This window comes from Rhamphochromis longiceps, unplaced genomic scaffold, assembly GCF_057381845.1.
Source record: "Rhamphochromis longiceps isolate RC_006_pf unplaced genomic scaffold, R_longiceps_female_GT1.1 unmapped_scaffold_4, whole genome shotgun sequence".
NCBI classification, from domain to species: domain Eukaryota; kingdom Metazoa; phylum Chordata; class Actinopteri; order Cichliformes; family Cichlidae; genus Rhamphochromis; species Rhamphochromis longiceps.
Genome location: NW_028187224.1, coordinates 1,287,637 through 1,315,446, shown reverse-complemented (window position 1 = coordinate 1,315,446; position 27,810 = coordinate 1,287,637). Strand labels below are relative to the sequence as shown.

Here is a 27,810-nt window from a genome sequence, read left to right as displayed (position 1 = left end):
AACCTTCCCAACACTGAAGAAGCATCAATGTCAACTGTGAGCGACCATCTTTGAACAGAGGCGGGGTTTACGACACCAACTCTCTGCCATCTATAATCCAGTTTTGAGTTCCCTTCCCAGACGCCTTAACGCCCACTCACATCCTGGGCCATCTGATTTTTGACCAGGACATGTCCTTCAACGCACATATTAAACAAATATGTAAGACTGCTTTCTTCCATTTGCGCAACATCTCTAAAATTAGAAATATCCTGTCTCAGAGTGACGCTGAAAAACTAGTTCATGCATTTATTACTTCCAGGCTGGACTACTGTAATTCATTATTATCAGGATGTCCAAAAAACTCACTGAAAAGCCTTCAGCTAATCCAAAATGCTGCAGCAAGAGTCCTGACAGGGACTAGAAAGAGAGAGCATATTTCTCCTGTTTTGGCTTCCCTTCATTGGCTTCCTGTTAAATCCAGAATTGAATTCAAAATCCTGCTCCTCACATACAAGGTCTTAAATAATCAGGCCCCATCTTATCTTAATGACCTTGTAGTACCATATCACCCTATTAGAGCGCTCCGCTCTCGCTCTGCAGGCCTACTTGTTGTTCCTAGAGTATTTAAAAGTAGAATGGGAGGGAGAGCCTTCAGTTTTCAGGCCCCTCTTCTGTGGAACCAGCTTCCAGTTTGGATTCGGGAGACAGACACTATCTCTACTTTTAAGATTAGGCTTAAAACTTTCCTTTTTTCTAAAGCATATAGTTAGGGCTGGACCAGGTGACCCTGAATCCTCCCTTTGTTATGCTGCAATAGATGTAGGCTGCCGGGGGATTCCCATGATGCATTGAGTTTTTCCTTTCCAGTCACCTTTCTCACTCACTATGTATTAATAGACCTCTCTGCATTGAATCATATCTGTTATTAACCTCTGTCTCTCTTCCACAGCATGTCTTTATCCTGTCTTCCTTCTCTCACCCCAACCGGTCGCAGCAGATGGCCGCCCCTCCCTGAGCCTGGTTCTGCCGGAGGTTTCTTCCTGTTAAAAGGGAGTTTTTCCTTCCCACTGTCGCCAAAGTGCTTGCTCATAGGGGGTCATATGATTGTTGGGTTTTTCTCTGTATCTATGAAGCGCCTTGAGGCGACTTTTGTTGTGATTTGGCGCTATATAAATAAAATTGAATTGAATTGAATTGAATTAAGGTGGGGCCAGGTTTCACAATGAACTCACCCGAAACTCTGGCTGATTGGGGCCCACACCCAGTTTCACACCTTGGCTCAGGCGATTAGAGGATCATCAGGGGGTCCTTTTGTCCCTCTGGGGGGGGGGGGGGGGGCACTCCCACTAGGTTTATATCTGGGACTCTCCACCATTTGACCTTAGAACTGAAGAAGCTTCTCGGATGAGAGGTGAAACGTCTTCAAGTAACTTAAAGAAGTCCAGACGCTTTTCTTTGCAAGCTCCTTTGACATTTGACCACGAGCAATCTTTTCTGGTTTGACGCCGTCTTTGTAGCCAGAAACCAGCTCTCTCCTCGGCTTCCTCCAATACACGCTTCCCCCACGCCAGTCTCCTCCGTCACTATAAAGGGGAGAGTCATGAGCTCCATCACCCTCACCTGTGCCGTCCAACGTCCCGCCACCAGCCTCCACTGCAGCAGGCCAGAGACCACACCCCTGCCACAATAAGTAAAAGTATATCCTTGCTGTACCCTTAATGCTAAATGTGCTAAATTAACCGCTGCCTTTGCCCCTTTGGGATTATTCTTATGTCACTAGGATGTTGACCTTTGACCTTCACATTAGAGAGATGGGCAGACATAATTAGTGTATGAATTTTAAAGTAACAGGTAATAAAGAGAGTGTAGCAAATGTAGTCAGGTTTATTACTCTGTATCACACATGAGTGCCCGAGGGAGGCGGGGCTGACTGGGGAGACACAGGAAACAGAGAGACAGGGCTGACTCGACATGAAACGATGAAACGTGGGACACGGGAACAGAAACTAAACACAGGCTGAAATGAACACTGAGGGAGGGAGAACTAAGATTACTGAGAGCCTGATAAATAAGAAGAACAAAAACCAAGAAAAACAAGAGTCAAAGAAAACCAAAAACACAAAGCATTGGGCCAGGACCCACTGCTGTGACATTTATATGTGATAAAAACATTAAAAACTGCTCAGATGTTGAAATCTTTCTACGTATACTTTAGGTTCAGCTCTCCAGCCTGGCATTTGGTTAAGCATGATTCAAACATTTGATTTTGTTTAACTGGTTTTAATTATAGTTACTTTTTGTGAACATTTGTTGCAGCATTTAAAAATACATCATTTATTTTCAAACTTTTATTTGATTTAGAGCATCATATTTGACCAACGTAAATGTTTTAATTTCATATAAAATAACTGAAGCAGTGAACTAAATATCTGAAATCTTTGCTTCCTTAAAAGTTATAATCCTACTTAAGTTATAGTGCAAACGCTTAAGCAACAAATATACTTGATGCTAATTAATTAATATTTCCCTTTGATGTTGCAACTATGCGGTCACTTCTGTCTTTAAACAAAATAATATTTTCCAGTTACAGAAATCATAAAGTCCAAACTAAAGTGCTACTGTTGCTATATGCATTTTATATAAATCATGGATGATGGTCCTGACATGAAGGAAGAGAAAGTTACAGGTTGCATCCTTTGACTTTGTCTCCGTGCCTTTGGGCGATTTTCAGAAGGACAGATGTTTCTGTTCAATTCTTAAATCAATTTTTTCAAACACAAACACTATTTTAAAGCTTCTAGAGAGTAAAATATTAATGATAATTATAATAACAATAATAAAAACAAAAGCTCTCAGATCCATCAAACCAAGCAGCAGAAAGAACAATAACTGAAGAGAAAACTTTAACCTTGTAGACTTCATTATGTTCCAGCTGCTCTACAGACGCTGTGACCTCGAACTTAAGCAGGTCGTAACGTATGTGCAGCTCAATAACTTCATAATCAGACCCTGTGGTATTTAGGCAGCAGAACAACTAAGAATAACAACTACAAATAATGTTTTTAGGTTTCTGTTGTACTGCAAGGTTCTGTACAGGAGAACCAAACCAAGAGCAAATATTACGTCTCATTTACACCTGAGCACGAAGAGCCATCAACATTTAGCAAATTGAATCATCTTTGTTTAGATGCAAGAAGAATCATATAGAAATGAAAAAGTAGAAATAGAAATCCAGAGCAAAGATATCCTCTAATTCAGCGTAGCACATGTGCAGCTGCTGCGATTCACGTAAGCATTCGGCTCGTCGCTGTTGCAGATTTTTCTCTCGCTGTTCTGGCTCACAGCGCTGCAAACACAAAAATAAATATCCCCAAAGGTGTGAAAGGGAGCTAATTAGTAAGAGTATTGTTACTCTCCGCAGGAGTAGTCCAGCAGTAGAAATCAGTCCAATAACAAGGTGTGTAACATCTAGCAGGGTGACAGAAAAACCCAGGGTAACTTCTAAGGACCTCAACGTCTCTCTCACATTGTGTTTTTTAAACATGCTTCCATTTGTCACTTCAGTCTTTACTCTGAAATACAGGAAGAGAAATCATGGCTGAAACAATTTCTCATGAAACCAGGGGTGTGGTCCAACAGTCAGTTTGGTGAGGAAGGTTCCTAACTGAGAGAAGTGACCCAGAAGTATCTGTGTAGCAGCCACAATGAATCCAGATCATGAGCTTTATTAACTGATCAAAGTCTCTTCTTACATCTTCTGTATCATTCAGTTTGCATTGGTAATGCCCATTATTGTAATGCTTTTTTAAGACGAGCAAAACTTTATTTCACTTTGGGTTAGCTGGGATAAGTGATGGATGGAGGGAATTTTACTTCAGCCACAGAAATCCTAAACAGGAAGGAGGAGCAGAGTTACAGTGGATCACTATCCAGCAGGGAAACAAGGTTTATTTCAATTTCTTGGCCATGAGTGAGATTTACTGAGTGGGCAAATTAGGGAGACGACACCATCAGATCCCGAGCCCTCCATGTGTTAATCAAGAGACGGCTGCTGTGCTACATCCATAAATAATGAATAAATTAGGAGCTAAAGCTGAAAGGACAGTTTATTTGTACCATCAGTGAAGATATTTTACATTTGAATTTTTTATTTAACATTTGCAAGATTCAATAACATAAAGAACCTGAACAAAAAAACATTTATGTGGATCAAAATACATTAAAACAAAAACTTTATAATAATAAACTTTATAATGTTGAAACTTTTCAACCAACTGATGAAAACAAAGCTAACCACTTGACATGAACACTACAGTAGGACAGTTTTGAAAGCTTAAAATGGAACTAGGGGAAGAGTTTGATTCACAGCTGCCTCATCAGATTTTTACAGGAGATTCTATCTGAACTCTGTGGAGCCTGATCTCAAGCTTTTTGAGTCTGACACAGAAACCAGAGGATCTTTCTGTGTCTTCAGATTCACTGTGATCCAGTGATGGGAGTGATTTCAGCCCTGAGTGATCGCGCTGATGTTTGCACAGAGCAGACAATGAGGTGAATGTTTGGGCACATTGGTAACAGTGAAACAGTTTATTAGTAACGTGGGATCGTTTGTGTTCAGAGTATGAACTGAGATTCCTGAAGCTCTTGTCACACTGGTCACAGCTGTAGTTTCCTTCCATGTGTGCACGTTCATGCCTGTTACAAGTACTTGAATGTGAGAAGCTTCTGTCACAGTGTCTGCACTTGTGTGGTTTCTCTCCTGTGTGGACTCGTTTGTGTGATTTAAGCTTCCATGCAGTGGTAAAGGATGACCCACACTGATCACAGAGGTGCTTTTTAACCCCACTGTGAATCAGTTCATGTTGTTTTAAATCACTTGATGTGGTGAAGCTTCTCCCACATTCTTTGCAGTATTTCAGTTTGTCTCCAGTGTGTCTACGTTGATGTGTTTTAAGGGCAGCTTGCCGACTGAAAGTTTTTCCACAGAGGTCACAATGAAAGTCTTTCCCACCACCACAGTGATGACAGGGTTGAGAACTGGATCCATCTGTGTCGCTCTGCTTCTAAACAAAGACACAAAGACAGTGTAAGTCAGTCCTTCAACATTTGTATCCTGAACGTCGCCTGAAATAAAGAGCATCTCTGCAGACGTCCAACTACATTTGACTGTTTCAGTTAACACACTCAGTTTACTGGGCTGCAATAACTACAATACTACCACCATAATACTACAGTAATACTAAAATCATAACTGAAAGGAAAATCTGAATAATCACTCAGAGCTGCTTTACCATGCAGTAGAATTGCTAACATGCTAACACAGTTTAATGAGCAGAGTTGTTCCAAACAGTCAGGCTAAAATGACAAGATAACAATATAAATACATACCTCACAGTAACTGCACTTGTAGAGTCTCTTTCTGGTGTGGATCTGTTGGTGTTGTCTCAGGTGATGTGGAGTTTTAAAAGTCTTCTCACACAGGTCACATTGATAAGGTCTCTCCTCAGTGTGGGTAAACATGTGTTGTTGTAAGTGTGCGTCTCTTGTAAACTGTTTGCCACACTGTTCACAGCAGTACACATCATGTCTGGTGTGAATGCGTAGGTGTGCATTTCGGTTCCCTCTCTGGCTGAAAGTTTTTCCACAGATGTCACAGCTGTATGCCTTAATTCCAGAGTGGGTAACTAGATGCCTCTGTAAGCTGCTACTGTGAGTAAAAGCTCTGCCACACTGATCACAGCTGTACGCTTTAACTCCACTGTGGATGAGTTGGTGTTGTTTTAGGTAACCCTTCAAGGAAAAAGACTTTCCACACAAGTCACAGCTGAACGGTCTCTCTCCAGTGTGGATGACCTGATGCTGTTTTAGTGAAGCCTTCAGAGTAAACTCCATCCCACACTCGTCACAGCTGTATGCCTTAATTCCAGAGTGGGTAACTAGATGACTCTGTAAGCTGCTACTTTGAGTAAAAGCTCTGCCACACAAGTCACAGCTGAACGGTCTCTCTCCAGTGTGGATGACCTGATGCTGTTTTAGTGAAGCCTTCAGAGTAAACTCCATCCCACACTTGTCACAGCTGTATGCCTTAATTCCAGAGTGGGTAACTAGATGTTTCTGTAAGTGGCTACTTTGAGTAAAAGCTCTGCCACACTGATCACAGCTGTATGCCTTAATTCCAGAGTGGGTAACTAGATGTTTCTGTAAGTTGCTACTGTCAGTAAAAGCTCTGCCACACTGATCACAGCTGTACGCTTTAACTCCACTGTGGATGAGTTGGTGTTTTTTTAGGGAACCCTTGAAGGAAAAAGACTTTCCACACAAGTCACAGCTGAACGGTCTCTCTCCAGTGTGGATGACCTGATGCTGTTTTAGTTTAGCCCTCACAGTAAAACCCTTCCCACACAAGTGACAGCTGAACGGTCTCTCTCCAGTGTGGATGACCTGATGCTGTTTTAGTGAAGCCTTCAGAGTAAAACCCTTCCCACACTCGTCACAGGTGTGTTTTTTCTCTCCCTTTCTTCTGTGAGGTTTGTCGGCCTCCTGAGAGCGCTGACTTCTGGCTCCATGTTGGTCCTGCAGTGACAGAGATACAAACAGAGGCAGTGAGTGAAATGCAGTCGTGGAACAAACTCAACCTTCAAACTCCATTAACACTAGTTTTAAACCTGAAGGTGGAGCGTGGCACCAAACACCTTAAAGGTCTCTTATCCCCACCTGCTGGTAGTTCTAACACATTACATCCAACCTGCTGTTAAAGATAATTCATGACTGTTCAAACACTAAAATCATGCCCATCCCTCCTGATTGTACACACACACACACACACACACACACACACACACACACACACACACACACACACACACACACACACAATTTTATAATTTAGATTATTTTGTTGTTTCCTATTACATATTTCTATAATTTGTATAGATTTATACAGAATTATTCAGTGATAATAAATCCTATGTTTGTTTATTCTAAAGGAACCCCGTTAGCTTCCACAACAGATGTTGCTCGTCTTCCATCAAATACTCACATAAAATATTACACAATAAAGTGGATTCAAGATATCCACATAATTTCACTCTTACATCCACAGTGAGGTTTCACAATTGTTCAAATATAAGCAATCAATAATAATAATAATAATAATAATAATAATAATAATAATAATAATATCAATAACATTGAGGCACATTACACAAATTTCAAAAACAAATCATGTCTTACAATATTTACAACAACTAAAAGCTCTGTAAATCGGCTTTTAAGTGTTCATTGAAGTTTTGAATAATTCTCTAATTTTTTAAGGCAACTTATTCCACTTAAAAGTTGCTCTAAATGTAACAGTTTTACAAAACGTTACTTTTAACTCGAGCATTTACTAAATTGCAGCTTGTTGAAAACTGTGTAATATGATGATGTATTTCATCTGGATACTGCAGCTGAGCAGAATAAATGTGGTGTGTTTAACAGAATTGCTTTCTTTAGAACTACAAGTAAGCCATAGAATATTTTAGCCTGTACAGGAAGCCAAGAAAGGTTATTATGCATTTTATCAATATTAGTATAGTATGAACATCTTCACACTAATCTGGACGCCTTATTCTGGACTAACTGAAGTCTGTTAAGATCTGTCTTATTAGCTGCTGACCAAATGATTGAACAATACTCCAGATGAGACATTACTAGTGCATTAATGACATCTTTCATAATGAAGAAGTGATACACAAAGAGCATTTCATAGCCATAGCTATGCCTTGTCAGCAGAGTTATGTGACATTAGTGATGTTTGTACTTTCAGCGTTAACTTGGTTTTAAAGCCTTTAAAATATACGCCGTTCAATAGTCGACCTTAATCTGACAGAGAATGTGATGATTTTGTGGATAATTAAAGTCAGTCATATATCCACAAACACAACAAGCTGAAAGTCAGTGATGCTGCTCGGTTTGCAGTCCTGAACATCACGGCACAAGCAGGATTCACTGCCCTGTTAATGTTAGCTGTGTTATATTGCTGCCTCTGTTCGGTGGTGTCGAGCCAAACGCACTTTAACGTGTGTTTGAACGAGCTGACGGTTCACTCGTTAAGCTGAAAGAAAGATGCTTTAATCACAGCAGTCACACATGTGTCCACTGCACCATCTGGAACTCTTCTTGTTTACACTCGTAATAACACAAACACTAAATCCTGCTTCTCTGGTGCTGTTGTGTAGCAGTGTGTACACCTGAGACTGTCACCTGTCATGCACACAGGTGTACACATGGGTATTCACAGACGCGGACTACAGCTTTCTTGGCTGCTGCCTCAAAGCACACTGTGCGCTGTCTATCTTGAGTGTTGCACAATATCGTTTATTATTTAGTAACTATTGATATCTATGGCTAGCTAGTTTATTGTGATGGTGCTTTTTTTTTCTATTATTATGTTGCTCTTTGTTGTTTGCTGTCTCCTCTGTTTTTTTTTTCTCCATACAGGTGACCCAGGAGGTTTTTTTTGTTTTTGGTTTTTTTTGTTTGTTTTTTTTCTCTCTTCCCCCCCTTCTCACCGTCTCTTCTCCCCTTTGGTTTTCTTTCTTTGTCTCCCCCTCTTTCTTTCATTCTTTCCCCCTGTCCTATCCCACAGTTATGTCTGTCCCGTTTGCAACTGAAAATAAAATAAATTCATAATTATAATAAAGGTCAATCAAATGGACCAATATGGCAAGGCCATGATGATCCACTTGGTAAAATAAATCCGCTTGGCATCTTTCTTGGCCTCAAGACAACAATTCTGATGGCTATAGATCCAAACGGGACACAAAAAAAAAAAAAAAAAAAAAAAAAAGAGACTGTCACCTGTCTGTCTGTCCTGCACTCTCTCTCTGTTTCTTTCTCTCTGATTGTGGAATAAAAGTATGAACATGTGTTTATAAGTTACACTTGTGTTTGAATCCTGCAGCTTATCACACATTTGATTTCCATGTGTGACGACTGCAAGTGTCCAGAGTGAGGACAGACTGAGGGACCCACTGCTGCACATCATCTGTGAGGCTTTGCAGCCCTGATGATCCACCAGGACAAACTCAGCAGTGTGTGAGGAAGAGGAGGAGGAAGAGCCAGCAGCAGCTGACAGATGGAGAGAATAGACAGACTGTTCCCTGTTTGTGAAGGACTGCTAGGAAAGTTTAACATAACTGTCTGTGCTGAATCAGTCTTATTAGGTAATGTTCAAATAATGTGATCATCCCAGTGTTTTCAGTGTGGGAGAAAGTACTCAGAGTACTCAGGGCCTTCAAGTTACACACTATGAAAGGCAGCAACAAGTTTAATGTTCAGAAACCTAAAGTCTGTATCAGCAGCAGGATGGAGCTAACAATAAATGTTGGTTTCAGTTCTATGAAGCTTTGAGTATTTTGGATCAGTAGCTGCTGTGTTTGTTGCATCATATTGCTGTAACTGTTTATATGCTTTATATATTCTGAGCTAAGTTGATCTATAGTGTTACATCATATTCTATAAGGATGTTATGTGTTTGTAGACTTTCTGCCCAGTTTGACCCATTTAGCAGAAGTCAGCCTGTTTAAGGCTCTGATATCTATTCTGTGTGACTTACAGCAGTTATGACATGGTCTGATTTTCTCACCCATCCATCCATCCATCCATCCATCCATCTTCATCCGCTTTATCCGGGGCCGGGTCGCGGGGGCAGCAGCCTAAGCAAAGAGGCCCAGACCTCCCTCTCCCCAGCCACCTCCTCCAGCTTGTCCGGGGGAATACCAAGGCGTTCCCAGGCCAGCCGAGAGATATAATCTCTCCAGCGTGTCCTGGGTCTGCCCCGGGGCCTCCTCCCGGTGGGACATGCCTGGAACACCTCGCCCAGGAGGCGCCCAGGGGGCATCCTTATCAGATGCCCGAACCACCTCAGCTGGCTCCTTTCGATGTGGAGCAGCAGCTGCTCTACTCTGAGCCCCTCCCGGATGGCCGAACTTCTCACCCTATCTCTAAGGGAGAGGCCAGCCACCCTTCGGAGGAAGCTCATTTCCGCCGCTTGTATCCGCGATCTCGTTCTTTCGGTCACTACCCACAGCTCGTGGCCATAGGTGAGGGTAGGGACGTAGATCGACCGGTAAATTGAGAGCTTCGCTTTTACACTCAGCTCCCTCTTCACCAAGACTGACCGGTGCAGCGTCCGCATTGCTGCAGCTGCAGCCCCAATCCGTCTGTCGATCTCCGGCTCCCTTCTCCCATCACTCGCAAACAAGACCCCGAGATACTTGAACTCCTCCACTTGGGGCAGGAACTCATCCCCGACCCGGAGTGGGCACTCCACCCTTTTCCGGCTGAGAACCATGGCCTCAGATTTGGAGGTGCTGATCCTCATTCCCGCTGCTTCACACTCGGCTGCGAACCGTTCCAGTGCGAGCTGGAGGCCCTCACCCGATGAAGCCAACAGAACCACATCATCTGCAAAATTTTTTCTCACCCAATAAAGGAATATTTCATATATCAGTCTACTCTTCATTCTATCAGACACAGTTATCACAGCTCCTACATTTGCTTTTTACACATATATGTAAGCACTGAGCCACATTTAGTACCAACATATTAAACGAACAATATTTGTCTCTTATATATGATACATCTGTATACACACTGTCACAGATACTTGTCTGTGAGTGAAGTGATTAATATAATAACTATAATATTGGCCATATTATATTTACATTACCACAGTGAGATGACTTTAGTCTCATGAACAACATCAGCTAATTGTTATTTACAGCTAATCTTAAACGACTGTTCAGCACAGAAATGAAGCCCAACAATCATGTTTCACAGTCCTGTGGTCTCAGCCTCAGATACTCATCAAATCACACAGAGCTCATGTAGAAACAAATGAACTAAATATGTTCTCCTTCATTTCTGTCAAACAAAGCTGTATGAAACGTTTCCAGCTGTTAGTATCATGGTTGCTAGGCAACCTGGGCAGCGCGACGGAGGCTAGACGTCCCATTTCACGAGCCTACGAGCCTCGCACTTCGGCCTTAGCGGTCTTTGAGTACGCGGCCCTTGAGGACTTTAAAGCTGCAGAACCTGAATCGGGATACAGCCATGATGATCTCCAGCCTCGTGCTCGCCAACATTCTCACCTGAGTTAAGAAGACGATCACTGAAATGGTCTCAGCAGGTCCTTTGATGACAGCAATGAAATGCAGTGGTAAGGCTTTTTGGGGATTAAGTTCGTTTTCATGGCAAAGAAGGACGATGCAGTTCATCTGATCACTCCTCATAACATTCTGGAGTGCAGGCAAAATGCTATTATAAAAACTTAAGCAGCAACTTCTCCAGGTTCCAATATTTATGCAATTCTCAAACCTTTTGGCCACGACTGTATAACCTCTTCTGAAGTTTAGTGGATATTATACATGGTTATGCTCAGGATGTGTCGGCCAGTTTCCACTGGAAACGCCTTTTGGTTAAACTGTCAGCGAGGAATTTGCATTTGCACTGTTACATTTTTATATAACTTTAATGCACATAAACAACAGCTGCTTGTTTCAGTGAAAATACATTGATGGGTTTTTAATAAAGTTGTGCAGCTGTAAAGTATTTTGTCTGGTGTCAATTATATCGTCAGCTACATCGTTATGGCAAATGTTCCAATGTATATGGTGATAAATATCTTTGGTCATATGGTCCTGCTCTGTCTGTCACCTTCTGTGTTGAGCTCATTGTTTCCTCTGTAGTGGCTGAGCTGAGTCCAAGTAGCTGAAAATGTTCCTCTGCTGCTCCGTCAGACTCTCCTCCTCCTGCTGATCAGCTGGGACACAAAACAGATCTTTGTTAGGCTCCGCACTGCACTGAAGAGTCAAAGTGTCTCATATGTTCATCTGACAAGTAAAAGAACACATTTTTGTTTCCCGAGGTGGGCAACTTGTTGGAAACAAACACAAAAGGTTTGAGCACTGATACCTGCCATTGCTGCCATTGAAAGATGCAACGCCAGCAATGTGGATTGTCAAGACTCAAACCAATCATCAAGCAAAGACAACAGGGATCAAATGTACCGCATTTTGATCCGGGACGTACTCTGCATGAAAACAAGCGCTCACTCTTCCTGCTCAACAAATGACAAGGGCGGAGCCTTATACCACATGATACAGAAGCTGTGCCGTGTGATGCTAAAATTAGCAGGGAAAAAACAACGGAGAGCACGTCAGGGATGACGAGAAAGTGACAGGGGAAAAATCCGTCCCGGTCAACCACCCAAACATCAATAACGGGAACCTTATACAGCGCTTCCCTATACACGTCGAACTCCCGCAGGCACAAAGACATCACGGAGGCGATCACTTATCACCTGACCAAAGATATGGCTCCATCAACACTGTGCAAAACGAGGGATTTAGGAAAACGATCAACACCCTAGACAAACGCTACACAGTGCCGTCCCGCAACTATTTTTCTATTGTTGCACTACCTGCTCTGTACACGCAGCGTCGAGCAACGGTGGAGACGGAATTTCAAGCAGGACAACATTTTGCTGCAACAACAAAACGTGAGACATTTGTTGTTTTATGTTTATTTATTGTTATGAGAGAATCATGATCTCAATTCTAAGCCAAAAAATCGTGATTCTCATTTTATGCAAAATCGTGCAGCCCTAACATTAACACAAAACTATTGTTTCACCAGAGAAACACACATGAAGAGAGAGAGAGAGAGACAATAACAGCTACCAAACAGTCGTCATAATTCGTCACACAATGAGAAAAGGACAAATCAACAAGTAACAATGACTAATTAATATTAAAATCTGTAACATAATGTATTGTTTGGAGTTTAGTCTGATTGGTTCAGGATGAGCTGCCATTATCCAATCACACGTCTGCTTACCTGCATCTTTTCTCTTTTTTCTAACCTGAGCACCTGATGGCTTTGAACTTTTGTTGTCCATCTTCCATTGGTTTGAATTTTGCGCTCCAGTACAAACACAAATCCCCCAACCCGAGGATCAGCACAATTAACCTAACAGACCTACACCTTAGTTCACAGATTCACTTTGTCTAAGGTTGATTTCTGGGATTTCACACAACCCAGGATTCAGATCGTGAATCCATGATGGGCTTGGATTTACATCATTATAAATGAAATGCGCTCTACTTGGAAGCAGCCGGCCCCGCCCCTTTTGACGGGTTGTGTGAGACTTTAAATCATCAAACTGTAAATTATAAATTTAAATTGTTATTGATCCTTTACCCCGAGTCCTAAAGTGTAGATTTATTTTCTTACTCTTCTTATATTTATTGTTTGTTTACTTGCACCGCTGTAACTGCAGCCTCGTTGTCTCGTCTCTCTATATGCTGGACTGTCTGTAGCGGAGATGACAATAAAGTTTACTTTGACTTCAGCAGCGCGCAGGCGCACCGAGGGCTCTCGCGCTCACTTTATAGAATTTAGAAAAAACATCGGTGCAGATTATAAGTCTGTATCATAATATCTGTTTGTTGTTTTTATTTTGTTTTGCGAGTTGGTTATTAGATGCCGCTCCAGCCAGCCAGACTCCCCGCCGCCCTGCCCTCTCCTCCCTGTGCCGCCAGCAGCAGGCGCACCTCGCAAACGGAGGGCGCCCTTACTCCCAGCAAATGGCTGATAGAAAACCGATCGGTGCCTACGAATTTCCCAATATGCGCTGGCTCTGGAGAGCCCCGCCTTTAACGCTCTTCTCTCACAGAGAGCAACAGAAAACTTGGAAAAACTCCAGATTGACTGAACTCAGTTCAAAGTTACCTTGACACCTTTAGATGTGAGACGTAGTGATGGTCCGCTTGAAGCTGACGCTCCGGTGCGTGTGTCAGAAAGATCAACGCGCTGCTTCAGAAGCACCGTGTCGAGGCTTGATTCGTTTGGCCAGAGTCACGTGATCAGTGACGTCTGAAGCTTCGTTTAGAACGTACCTTTTTTTAAATCGAACTTTATTGAAACACAATGAGTATACAACATACAAACAGATGAAGTTTACAAAAGAACAGAACATGAACATACAGAACCAGGAGTAAAAAAATTATGATATGAGTAGGCGAAAAAAATCAACATATTGTAACGTGCAGTGGAGATGAAGCCAGCCGCGGAGGTGTGCAGGTGGATAGCGAATGAGCAACAGCTTCTGACTTTCCAAAAAGTACTCATTTATTTACAATATCAAAAATAAAAGTGCTACCTCTACCACACATTACTAAAGAGCACACTAGTCCGCGTACACACGGGAGCATCCATTACAGGAGGAGTGCGAAGAACAACAAAAAGGGGGTGACACCAGTCGTGAGACAGGAGGCGCCGCCATGTGGTGATACACTGCATTACAATAGCAACTGTTACATAGTCCCCCCCTGGTGAGAAAAAGGCTGTCCTCAGCCGTACACAGCTGAAAAAGCACACACCACACCTAACAGTACCCTATACATAGAGGTTACAGTTAAGATTGGTGCACACACACATTGCAAAAGACCATTTAAAAATGAAATTGGTAAAAATAAGACGAATATGTACAGTGGAAAATCAGTTTTCTTAGTTTTTTTCACTTTTTTCTTTTGTTCTTTTTTTTTTTCTAAGTAAATGCCAAGAATGAACCTTAACGCACGAAAGAGCCATAAAACTGGATTAAGTAGAGCAAACAGAAACATCTACATATCATGACTCAAAGTAGCAATGCAACAAGACAGCATCAAACAGGTTTAACAAAAACATTTCACTTCAGATCAAGCCTGGTTGTGTGAAAATCATTAGTCCATCTTTTGTTGCTCCAGCCAGACGTAACTCTGGGGCAACGTCTGGGCCTGAGATTGTAATGTCCACCAGCAGCTGGGTGCTGGACAGATCTGGGTGAAACACTCTCTGGAACAGCGCCCACACCAGAAGAAGAGTCAATGTCCGGTAAATCAAAGGGGAATGGCTCAGAGTCAATGTCAGTGTCTGCAGGGGGGCCAGGGTGGGCCTGAGAGTCAGAGTTCAGACCCTCTGCGGTCTCTCTCTCAGCAGGCAATGAAACAGAATGTTCTTTGGAAGTGAGAGAGTCCCAGGTATGGAACGGTTGCATGTTCACAACATGATAAACACCTGCATCCACACCGGAGTCCACCCAAGTGAGCCTGTAATTAACATCACTGAGTCTCTGAGATACACACAATGGTCCCTGAAACAGTGGTGCAAGTTTAGCAGTAAAGTTAGACTGAGCGTCTGACCTGGGGTGCGTCTTAACTCTCACAAGGTCACCAACACGAAACGTGGCATGTCGATGTCTGAAGTCTAGGGATGGGTATTGATAAGATTTTAACGATTCCGATTCCATTTTCGATTCTGTTTAACGATTCGATTCTTTATCGATTCTCTTATCGATTCTTTTTTTATTTTTTAAAAAGGAGAACACTAAGGTCGATTAGCTTAGAACTTTGTTTTATATCTTCTCTTTGAACAAGATAGAAATTTAGGAGTGACATGGCCTTACAAACCCAACAGTGAGATCTTAAGAGATCCAGCCTACGGCTCTTCAATGGGGTGTCACAGGGTCCCCAGGAAAAAAAATTGTAAATGTAAAATAATAAAATAAATATTCTTCTGTAGCAATAACAAAGTATAACATAAATTGTTCTGTGGCAATTACACAAGAATATCCAGTAATGTCCCTGCCTACAATTAAACACATTCACTTACCAAAAATCGGGGGCATCTGCTGTGGCAAACGGGTGCAAGCCTTTGACCACAAACTTAGACACTGCTCGGTGACATTCGTCTATCCTGGCCTGAAAGGAGACGCTACCGGTAGACTGCAGCGAGAACTGCCAGCGAGCGCTAGCCAGACTCTGTCTGTCTCTCTCATCATGGTCACCTACATGTACAGTAATGGCAGGTCTTGTAATAAGGCAGATCGCGCTAACATAATATGCACTGTTAGTTGATTATTTACCTGCCGCATTAACGGGAGAGGACGTGCAAACGTTACCGCTGCTGCTGGGTTGAGAGTCACGAGTCCGGAGCGGAATTAAAAACACGTGTCATCGCGTGTTTTGTGAGCAAATGCTTTTGCATATTCGTAGTGTTTCCTCCCTTAAATGCAATATCTACTTTGCAAGTTGCCCTGTTGTCATCGGTTCTCATAAAGTATAATCAAACTTTTGAGCGTTTGAGCCGCTTAGGCGCCGTGTTTCCTGCCAGGTAAATGACACTCCGCAACGTGGTGACGTCATTCGGGGCGACTGGAATCGATAAGGGAATCGTTTGCAAAAATGGCAAACTATTCCAAGGAATTGAAACAGTGGGAACCGGTTCTCAACAAGAACCGGTTTTCGATACCCATCCCTACTCAAGTCATAGTAATGTTTTTGTCTGTCATGGCTATAGTCCAAAGCTGCTTTGGCGTGGTTGTGAGCTTCCTGCAGGGAGGCTCTCAGAGTCTCAGGGTAAGGCACACCCGGTTCATCAACACCTGCTGTAGAAGGCTGAGTGATAAGGTCAAGCGGGGTGTCTAACTCACGACCATAAAGCATCATGGCAGGAGTCATACCTGTACTGTCATGGGGGGCGGTGCGCAGAGCAAAGCAAATCTGAGGGAGAAACTTGTCCCATGATGTGTGCTTATCACCTACATAAGCGCGGATTGCAGTTTTCAGAGTCCGGTTGACGCGTTCAGTAGCATTTGTCTGAGGGTGATATACCGTAGTGAGTCTGTGCACCGAGCCTAAGGCAGAAACAACATGTTCAAAAAGCTCACTCACAAAAGGAGACCCTCTGTCAGAAATGAGGTAAGTGGGTGTACCATGCCTAGCAAAAATGTCAGTGACGAATTTACCAGCTGCTACCTGAGATGTAGCTTCTTTGACAGCACTGGCTTCAACCCATTTAGTCAAATAGTCAACAAACACGATCAAATAAGCATTACCAGTGGGGGTGCGGGGAAGTGGTCCAACAAAATCCACACCCACATACTCCCAGGGTTTCTGGGGGACAATGGGAACCATAAGACCAGCTGCTTTTTTCTGACTTGGCTTGGTGAGTTGGCACACTGAGCATGAAATCACATAGCGTTTCACATCAGCTGCCATTTTGGGCCAGAAAAACCTAAAACGCAGTCTAGCCAATGTCTTAGAAACACCCAAGTGACCTGCTGTGGGGTGGTCATGGTAATAGTCCAGCAAGGTGCCTCTCATGGAAGTAGGGGCAAACCGTTTCAGCTCTTTCAAAGGGTGCAAAGCACATGTGGACTTGGGTTCTCTGTGATACAAAAGAGAGTCATACACAACATACTGTAACAAGGTGGCATTGTCCGAGCTGTTCAGAGAGTCTGCTTCAATGTCTCTGAGGAGTGGACCTGTGACATGATCGTCTAACTGCAGCTGCCTCAATTGTGAACGGTCAGCCAGAATGACGGGGGGCAGAGTACGAATGTCCAGGCTGCCCATAACAGCATGATCTGGTAAAAGATCAGTCGGCCTGTCACAGGTCAGAGGCAAAGGGTTGCGTGACAATGCGTCAGGAACTTTGTTCTGTGCACCAGGTTTGTGCACTATTGTGAAATCAAAGTCCTGCAAACGAAGTGACCAGCGGGCGAGTCGGCCCGTTGGGTTTTGACGAGACATGAGCCACCTGAGACTGTTGTGGTCAGTGAAGATAGTAACATGAACACCTTCAACATATGGGCGGAAGTGTTCCAGAGCCCATATCACAGCGAGGCACTCCTCCTCTGAAGTGCAGTAGGGGAGTTCAGCTTTGTGAAGGGAGCGACTAGCAAAAGCCACAACATACTCACGACCCTTGTCATCCTTTTGCATCAACACTGCCCCAAGACCAATGTCACATGCATCGGCGTGAATGGAAAAGGGATGGTTGAAGTCTGGAAATGACAGGATCGGGGCTGATGTGACATGATCCTTCAAAGTGTCCATGGCCCTTCGACAGCTGTCGTCCCAGTGGAAAGCATTGTCCTTTCTGGTGATGGTGTGAAGAGGTTCAGCATGGCGGGCATAATTCTGAATGAAGCGTCGATAATAGCCAGTCAAGCCAAGGAACTGACGGACGTGTTTCACTGAGGTTGGGGTATCAAACTCCTTAACCGCCTTTACTTTGTCCGGATCGGGCTTAACACCTAATGATGTGATGCGGTACCCAAGAAAGGTGAATTCATCGAGGCAGAATTGGCACTTTTTGAGCTTCAATGACAAGCCAGCAGCCTGGAGTCTGCCCAGCACCTCCTCAAGATCCACTAAGTGCTGTTCAAAGGTAGGTGAGGCGATAACAATGTCATCCAGGTAGACTGCGCACGTTTTGCAAATGAGGCCAGCAAGCACAGAGTTCATGAGTCTCTGAAAAGTTGCAGGTGCGTTGCAGAGCCCAAAGGGCAGCACCCGAAACTGGAAGAGACCGCAGTGAGAGATGAAGGCAGTTTTAGGCTTCGAGTCCTCTGCTACAGCAACCTGCCAATAGCCTCGCGCTAAGTCCAATGTCGAGACAAACTTTCCTCTTGCCAGAAAGTCCAAAGACTCATCTACACGAGGCAGGGGATAAGAGTCTTTTCGGGTAACTTGATTGAGCCCTCGAAAGTCCACACAAAACCTTGGTTCCGTGGCCGCTCTATTTACAATGACTACAGGAGCTGCCCAAGGGCTTGTGGAAAGTTCAATGATGTTGTCCTTCAACATTTGTTGCACTTGTTCTTCAATCACACGTTTCTTAGCAGGTGACGTGCGATAGGGTGGGAGATTGACAGGTGTTGCATTGCCAGTCTATGGTGTGCTCAGTGAGAGCCGTTCGACCAAGTTGACCATCAAACAAGGAGCTAAACTTGCTGAGCAGATTTAGTAAAGCATCCTTGTTGTTCTCTGAGAGACTTGCTTCAGACAGTTTGGCTGTTAAGTCTGAGCGAACCAAGTCCAAAGACATCAGTGTTCCAGGTGAATGTGAGTAATCATTTTGAAGGTCCTCTTCATTGTCTGCGAGTGGGCAGGGGATGTCCTCAATGTAGACTGTTCTAGTGGGAATGTGAATAGAAACAGAAGCTCTTGCCATAAAATCCATTCCCAGAATGAAAGGAGAGGACAAATCTGGTATTATGGCAAAACGCTGGTAAAAGTTCTTGTTCATGAATCCAATATTGAGCCAAATAACACCAACAGGGATACAGGGAGCATTATTGGCGAGGTTAAGTGCAGGACCATTCCACTCACTTGTGTTTCTCGGGTAAGAGTCATTTACTTGAATGAGATCTGTTCGTTGTTGAAAACACGCAGTTCTTTGAATCTTTGGGCTGAAGGAAGGACAATACTCGGTGTATCAATGCTCAATCAACAATCATTTATTTCCATACAATTCAACAATAAGAGCATTAGAACGTCCGGACGGGAGAGATGCCTGCAGAGGTTCGACAGCATGTCTCAACTAATATGTGAATATGTTCTGTTAACTCAAAAGTATAATGAGAACTAAACTACATACAGCTCACACACTCTATATTAAAGGGTATAATATGATCTACAGCAGTATTCTAATTCAACTACTTTGATTACATATATAAGGTAACATATAATAACAGAATAATATCACATCGTACAGCCGAGAGGGAAGCACCTGTGTCGAGGGTAGCATCCACAGATGAAGCATTGAAGTTCACTTTCGTTCTTAGTGGGGTATTCCAGTGGACTTGTGAAAAATTGTCTTCCAAGTGTCCAAGACTGTGTCCACCCTGTAGTGAATCGGGCGTGTGAGGCTCCGTTAGTAACTGGGGGAAGGTTGGCCTCTGTGAAATGTCCTCCCCCCCCGCCGTAGTTTCCCGACTGCCTGTATTGTGGCTGGGATGTGGTGCTGCTTAATTCCACCTTTTCATGGCCAGGGTCAGAGGGGCCAGGTGCTGGCAATGGCTGGACTGGGCCATGCCTAGCGGTGTTCGAGGCTCGTTGTGGCAAATGAGGTTGGGTGTTACAGTTTGGGCAGGTGCGTGTAGTGAACCCTGGCTGAGAGCATTTGAAGCAGTAAGGTTCAGGCTTATAGTTGTCTTTGCTACATAAAGCAGGCTGTGGTCTTTGTGGTCCAAGCACTGAGTGAAGCTCATGAGCGCGTAGCAGCAGGTCCATTACAGAAGTGACATTAGCGCCATACAGGGCAACTCTGTATTTTTCGAGAGCATGTTTACTAATTAGGTCAATTCTGTCTTTTTCAGGTGGGGGGCTCTTCAGTTTGTCAAACTCACTCAACATGTGGGCAACAAAGGTTGGGAGCGGCTCGTCCTGAGCCTGAACACGATCCAAAATTCCTCTCAGGATGCGTTCTTGGTTGTCGGAGGGCAGAAAAACTGTCTTAAACAGTTGACAGAATTGAGCCCATGATGTGATGTGGGAGCTCAGTGCCTTGAACCATTTCCAGTAGGGGTGCAACGATACACAAAATTCACGGTTCGGTTCGGTTCGATACTTTGGTGTCACGGTTCGATATTTTTTCGATACAAAAAAAATGTTCATGCCTTTTTAATTTGTCATTTATTAAAATTATAAATATATATTTTAACACAAAAGTACAGTTTTTAAATTTAACCCTAACCCTTGTGCGTGTTTTTTAGCTCGTCATATTGCAGCCACAGAAATTCTTTTGTCCATGAAACCATAAAGCTGCACTTTCTTTTTGCCTTATAGTCTGATTTGTCATAACTTCTCCGTTTTGTGGTAAGCTTTTCTTTGGCTGTCACTTCTTCACCCTGACCTGTCTTATTTGGCTCAGCAGAACTAAAATATATATCTGTCTGTGAAGGTTCTCAGTCATCCAGGTCATCGTAGTGAAATATATATCCTGCCGCACTCACATAAGCTCAGCGATTCTCTGCGCGATCAACCTCTCACATGTTTAAGCTGCGGGAGATTTCACTTGTCATGTTTGCATAGTAAGCTAACAATTAATAAGACGATGTCAGAGGAATTTGTGCACAAATTATCATCACTCACAGATCAGTGCTGTCGCTCTCTATACACAGTTCGCGCGATTGCAAAGTGAAAGCAAAAAAACAAGCGCAAATTCAAACACGATTTCAATATGTCACATATTGACAGTGGCTCACCCAATGACATAATTACCCAGCTACATTTCTGAAAGAATGCAAACGCATTGACATATATTTTTCCTTCCTACAATAGCCCGACAGGCAGGGCAGAGATAGCCCCGGGACGTCGGGCTAGCGATATTGCGAGCCCTGTATCTGATTGAGGAATCACTCATCTTTGGAAAAGAGAGTTTATTACAGAGAAATGTCTCTTTCCAAAATAAAAGCTATACTATCCGCTTCTTCTGGGCTATATTCTCAGCAGCATATTAAACATATCAGGTCTCCATAAGGAGAATCCTGTGCTAACAGCTGTCTAAATGACTCGGCTAAAGTTTGTAGCATGCATGCTTGTTGTTTTTGTCTTTGCACTAGGATGATGTCGGTGTAAATGTGCAGTCATATTCGTTTTGTTCCCACTAGTGCTTTCAGGTTAATCTCGTTGAAATAACCTTAACGCCACAACACGGCAAATCTCCGTTAACGAGCTACCCTATACAGAGGGGCTAGACGGCCAACACGTTAACGAGCTAACTGCGCTAACACACTAGCTCCCACCCATGTAATTGAGCATTGCATGGCACATCCAACATACTGTTTTACTTTAGTCCATGACTCGCTTACCTTCAGGGTCATACGTCACATGAAAACCAAAATAATTCCAAACGCCAGATCTGAATGAGGGTGGGGAGGTCCACTTCTGTCTTGCTAGCTTGCCCTGCGCTCTTCCTTCTGACCATGCTGTCTGTGTTGAGTGCTCAGTGAATCTGCGTTCGACTACTCCGCCTAGGCTGCACTCTCGAGCCTAAGCAGAGTAGTCAAATGCAGATTCACTGAGCGCTCAACACAGACAGCATCGTCAGAAGGAAAGTTGATAAAATAAATTACAAATTTTGTATTGTTCTTTTTTTTTTCTCCCCTTTGGTTTTCTTTCTTTCTCTCCCCCTCTTTCTTTCATTCTTTCCCCCTGTCCTATCCCACAGTCATGTCTGTCCCGTTTGCAACTGAAAATAAAATAAATTCATAATTATAATAAAGGTCAATCAAATGGACCAATATGATGATCCACTTAAAATAAATCCTCTTGGCATCTTTCTTGGCCTCAAGACAACAATTCTGATGGCTATAGATCCAAACGGGACACAAAAAAAAAATAAAATAAAATAAAAAATTGAAAAAAATTGTATTGTTCGATACATATGCGTACCGAACCGAAAGCACTGTATCGAACGGTTCAATATCGATACGAATATCGTTGCACCCCTAATTTCCAGGGCTCTTTTCCAAGAAAGTGTGGCAGTTCATTTAGCAATTGCCCATCAGTTAGGTTCAATGAGGCTTTGTATATGCCAACTGTATTTAACCAGTCCTCAGGTTGCACTTTTCCGTCCCCAGCATACACAGGAGGCTCCAGCTTTGCGTGATGTAAAGCTGCCGCAATCACTCTGGAAGTGCTGCTGACTTCAACTGAGTGAGATGGGAGGAAAGGATTTGTAGGTTGAAATGGGTTGCTGGGCAGGAACGGATTGGTACTGTTGGTGGGTTCAGTTTTGTCCATCACATGAACATGAGGTGTCGATGTGGCCATTGGGAAAACAGGAGACTGTGGGACTGCAGGAGGGGGAGAGTTCCCCGTTGTGAGTTGGTCCCACTGCCTTAGTAAACTCTGCTGTATGTTCAGTGAGTCACGTAAACAATCACTAAGCTTATTCACCTCAGTTCTTAACTCCACCACTTGTTGGCTAAGGCTAGGAGTCACATTTTCAACTATCTGGCACATAGGTAACGAGGTAAGTTCCATGTCTGAGTCAGAGTCGTCTGGGCAGTGTGCCATTGCGATTTCAAAAAAATTAAGCCGCTCCAGGGCACAGCGCAGTTATTGATATAGCAGTAAAAGAGTCAGTTAGGTCAGACTAGAAAGACAAAACTGCAAAAATGCGTTCAAGATTAAATTTAGAAAAACCACATATAAAATTTCGCCCAACAACTGAAATTAGACTGGAGTGATCAGAACCATGTTATTACAATAGCATGTCTGCAACACTAGAGCTCAATGCAAGATTAGTTTTAAGTTGTTTCGTTATACTGAGCCGAAGACCAGCACCAACGGTTGTAGTCGGCCAAGCTATCACTTACATGTGCTACAGTCAGTCTCAGCAGAGGGAAAGGGGAATGAAAAGCCAGCAGAAATGTTCATGTCCAGGCTCTCCACAGAAGAATTAATCCTTAGAAGACGAAACCAACAACAAATAACAAATCCACGGAGTCCATTCGCGTCGCGGAGTCAGCTTCTCTCTTTTTCTTTCTCCCAAGCGGAGCAGCGGCACATCACGGTATCCAGAAATTAGTCGGGTCCAACCTGAGCTGAGGCTGCGGCCATGGCTGGAGAAAACGTCCGAGCGTCCGCAAAACTGGGGGGATTTCCGAGACAGTTCACGTGCTAGAAGAGAAGAATCCTCGGCGGGATGCAAAAATCGTCTGAAGTCCAAGGGGAAAAAGTTCGGGCGCCAGTTGTAACGTGCAGTGGAGATGAAGCCAGCCGCAGTGTGCAGGTGGATAGCGAATGAGCAACAGCTTCTGACTTTCCAAAAAGTACTCATTTATTTACAATATCAAAAATAAAAGTGCTACCTCTACCACACATTACTAAAGAGCACACTAGTCCGCGTACACACGGGAGCATCCATTACAGGAGGAGTGCGAAGAAGAACAAAAAGGGGGTGACACCAGTCGTGAGACAGGAGGCGCCGCCATGTGGTGATACACTGCATTACAATAGCAACTGTTACAATATAAATATTGTTCTGAGAGGCTTTTTGTTGGTTGAGTCTGAAATTGATTGTATGTACAATTCATATCCTTATAAAAAGGCAGAAATATGGTGTTTTATTAATAAACTTACATTTATGGATATAAAATAGCTAAAAGTATTAACAAATATTTTATAAAAAAAAACATTTATCATTCTTCCTGGGGAACTTAAAGAAAAAGAATAAAACATTTTCCATCGTAAAGAAAACTCCCTTAAAATATGGACAATAACAAAACTGCTAAATTCTTCCAGAATCTCTGTGTAGAGGAACCAAAAGAGATGTGCCACAGTTTCTGGATGATCCCCACAGAAAGTTCAATTAGTATTTATGTCTCTTTTAAATGTTACCATATAGTGACTGGCTGGGTCACATTTATGAAGAATTTTATATGAGATTTCCTTCACCTTGTTCACAATTAGATATTTATGGGATCATCCAGACTGTCTTCCAGGTGATATCTGGAACATGTCGGTTCCAGTAAGATATTCTATATATGGGAGAGACATGATATCTTCTTGGAATAAACTACGTATTCTCTTATTGCTGTTACCAAGTTCCTGTGAAAAGCAGATTTTTCCCACTGCTGACTCAGCTGGATCAGGGAGAGTGACTGAGGCAGATATTGAGCTGTCAGTGTTTTTATATAACATTAAAGTCCCTGAGGGTATGGCACCAAGCACCATTGAGAATTCCCCAACACTGACAAGTTTGACGAGCATCTTGACTTTTGGTCTTTGGATATTAACAGTCCTGGATATGTGACTTCTTGTTTAACAGAAATGTTACAGAGAGCATTTGCAGTGCAGCCTTTAATTGCTAGTAATTCACATTTTTTTAGATTTAGACATAAAGCAGATGCCTCAGAGAAATCACTAATAACACTAAGGGCTGGACGGATTTGATTTGCATTCTTCAAGAAGAGTGTGGTGTCATCAGCTAGCTGGCTGATGATGAGCTCCTTATCAGCTGTGCTGATTCCTTGTATAACAGGTCAAATCTCGGGGTGGAGTCTTAATCATTTTAATTGAGCTATTGCCATTCGTGTACAAGGTTTTGATAGCTTTACAGAAAAATGCCAAATTTTTCCAAAGAGTGGAAAATAAATTGATGTTCAATTGTATCAAAAGCCTTTTAAAAATCCAGGAAGAGAATGAAGCTATAGTCAGATACCAAATCAGAGTAATCAAGTAGATCTAAAACCAGTCTCATGTTCTTAGAAAGGTGTCTGTTTCTCATAAAGCCTGATTGTGTCTCATCCATAATTGTGTCCAAGAACTCTTTCATTCTGTTAGCAAGTACTAAAGCCATAATCTCATAGTCATCATTGAGCAGACAGATGGGTCTCCAATTATCAATAAGAAGTAAGTCTTTGTTTGGCTTTGGAATAAGAGACATATATATATATATATATATATATATATATATATATATATATTCTACTTTTCTAAATGATTGACTATTTCAATGGAGAACCTAAATGACACGGACCCGTGTTTGTTATTACATATCTCTATTTTGAATGTGACAAGTCTATCATTGCCTGTTATTCATAGGTATTAACAGAGTTTTTGGCCTTTTTTCCTCTATAACAGTTAATTGACTCTTTACAGTGGCCTGCTATGGTTAATAATAACATGTTCAGTCATGAGTGAAATCAAAGCTTTTCTTCACTTTAGCATTTAACATTCCCAACAATATAATGTGATACCTTAATTAAAACATGGCTAATAAAACACAATTTTCTTAATGCAAACATCAGTGACTCAACATTAGCAACCAAAGGGTTCAGTCTGCAGCTCACACTCATGTGAAGCTACAGCCTCCCCCTTTAGTCTCTGTCATCCTTCTGCTCCTGCAACAACAAAGCAAGACAAAACCTCCACCCTTCTTCTACAGGCTGGGTGAATTGTTGTGGACATTCACTAATCCTAAAGTCGGCACCGTTTTTGTCTCAGTATCAAGTCAGTTAAACTTTTAGTCGTCAGTCCGTCACAGTCCAGTCACATGCATACATCCACACACATTCATACCAGATATTGCTGATAATGGAGTATCAAGCGCAACCTATTCGAGCCTCCATCACCAGCAAGATGACGTCATCATTTTAAAGGAAAACAGCTCCTTGTTTTTGGACTGGATTGACTCGCTGCAATCCTTTTAGGCTCAGGACTTCTCATGTGATCAATGTCACATATAAGTGAATTTCTCCCAAGCCCATTATAATCATGGAGAAAAACACTTTGCCACTGTTTCCAGTAAGAATATTTTATAGTGCTTTAAAGTTCAACCTCTCAGGTCTGGATTAAAGAGCTGATTTGTTAAATCGGGAACTCACAAAATACCAAAATATCACCACCGGTGGATCACACCTCTCAGATGTTCTTATCTCAGTGCACTGTAACAAAAGCACAAACAAACGCAACCAATAAAATACTAATAAAGTAACAAATACTGGGGGCCATTGCAAACATGTCCAAGCATAAAACCATCTTTCTCTCTCTTAGAGAAAGAAAACAATCCAAACCTCACTGATAAAATCAACCTAGTGTCAAGCAAAACCCAAAAATAACCAAAACTTCACCAGAAAGTTTTCCTCCCTCCCGGGACAATATTGTGCAGGAATACAGGCACCGTAACTCCTTTTGCACTGACAAAAACATGTTGGATTTACTTGATCCAATAGTGGACACTGGTTGCACACAAAGGTTTTGCTTTGGCAGAAACTTAAACAACTGAGTTAAATCAACACAACCTTTTCATATTCAGTAAACCTGCATGTTGTGTTCATAAAACACGATTGAAACATGTTCAGATGGAGTAAGTTGAGCTCCTGGAACATTTTAATCCTTCAATTGAAATTGAATGGGTCTACAACAACTACCATCCTCCTATCTCTATCCTGGTTGCAGCAGGGCTGGGAAATAACCCTGAAGTGATAGGTTACCAGGCAGGGTACACCCTGGACAGCTCACCAGTCTATCAGATAGAAACACACAGCCGTTTACATTCATGGATAATTTAGCCCAGGACCTTCTTACTGTGGAGCAACAGCACTAACCAGCATGCCAACAATGGAGGAAATACAGGAAAGCTATGATTTCCTGTATTTGAGGCAGAATTATTTTGTTCTTGCCCTTGACAGGTTAATCCACAATAAATAGCAACAGCATGCATGTGGTGTGTGTGTCGTTGTCTGCCTCTTATAACTCCAGTGATTTTCCTGTAGTTTGAAATCTTATGCGGTGTTGACACAATAATTTGTTGTAAACCAGGAAATTCCCAACTGTGGTAGAAAGCACAGCTTAGCCTGAGCAAATGTTCAAAGAAAAGTCGTCACTTCCTGATTTCTGCTTCACTGATAAATATTGTCACACTGGGGTTTTTGCAAATGATATCAGTGAGCACTGTGTGGCAGCTGGAGTCAGACAACTGAAGCTCCCACAATCAAGACCACAAACAGCTTTCAAAGGAGATTTGAAGCTTTTCTGGCAGCAAGCTTCATGATTTATGGGACTGGAACTGGAACAGAAACTACCTGATCACCAATGGTGAGCTGGCATGGAATTATTTTTATGACATTTTATCAAAGTTATAAATAAGCATGCCCATTAACACATAGTGAGTGAGCATGTTGTCTTCCCACGCAGTGAACAGCGGATGCTAATGTTTTTGTCACTTTTTACAGAGTCAAACTCAAAGTAAGGTCAGTGCGTCCACGCTTTAAACGCTGCACGCTCACACTCTCTCCACACTCGATAGATTATCCATTGTTCATCTGCACACAGCTGCGGTTTTAGTAACGCAGTAACGCAGCGTGCTTACGGGAAAGTAACAGTAATCTAATTACCTTTTTTGCAATAGTAATCCCTCACTTTACTCGTTTCTTGAAAAAAGTAATCGGATTACTGCCCATCTCTGGTTGGAGCTGTGCACTTGTGGGTTCAACCTTGTGTA

At 42.6% G+C, this 27,810-nt stretch overlaps 1 protein-coding gene across 1 annotated transcript in view; it reads right to left on the bottom strand.

The window, feature by feature from the left end:
- LOC146640628 (uncharacterized) overlaps positions 1–24,108 on the bottom strand; it is an 89,516-nt gene extending 65,408 nt beyond the window's left edge. Inside the window, exons 1-8 of the mRNA XM_085400072.1 lie at positions 22,305–24,108; positions 20,147–20,309; positions 16,814–18,505; positions 16,529–16,702; positions 11,683–11,736; positions 11,118–11,158; positions 5,371–6,555; positions 4,859–5,045 (exon numbers count right to left, since the gene is read on the bottom strand). Of these exons, the coding sequence (XP_085256198.1) occupies positions 4,859–5,045; positions 5,371–6,555; positions 11,118–11,158; positions 11,683–11,736; positions 16,529–16,702; positions 16,814–18,505; positions 20,147–20,309; positions 22,305–22,877 (4,069 nt within the window). The 5' untranslated portion in view covers positions 22,878–24,108. The remainder of the gene's footprint in view (positions 1–4,858; positions 5,046–5,370; positions 6,556–11,117; positions 11,159–11,682; positions 11,737–16,528; positions 16,703–16,813; positions 18,506–20,146; positions 20,310–22,304) is intronic.
- Between the last annotated feature and the right edge of the window lie 3,702 nt (positions 24,109–27,810).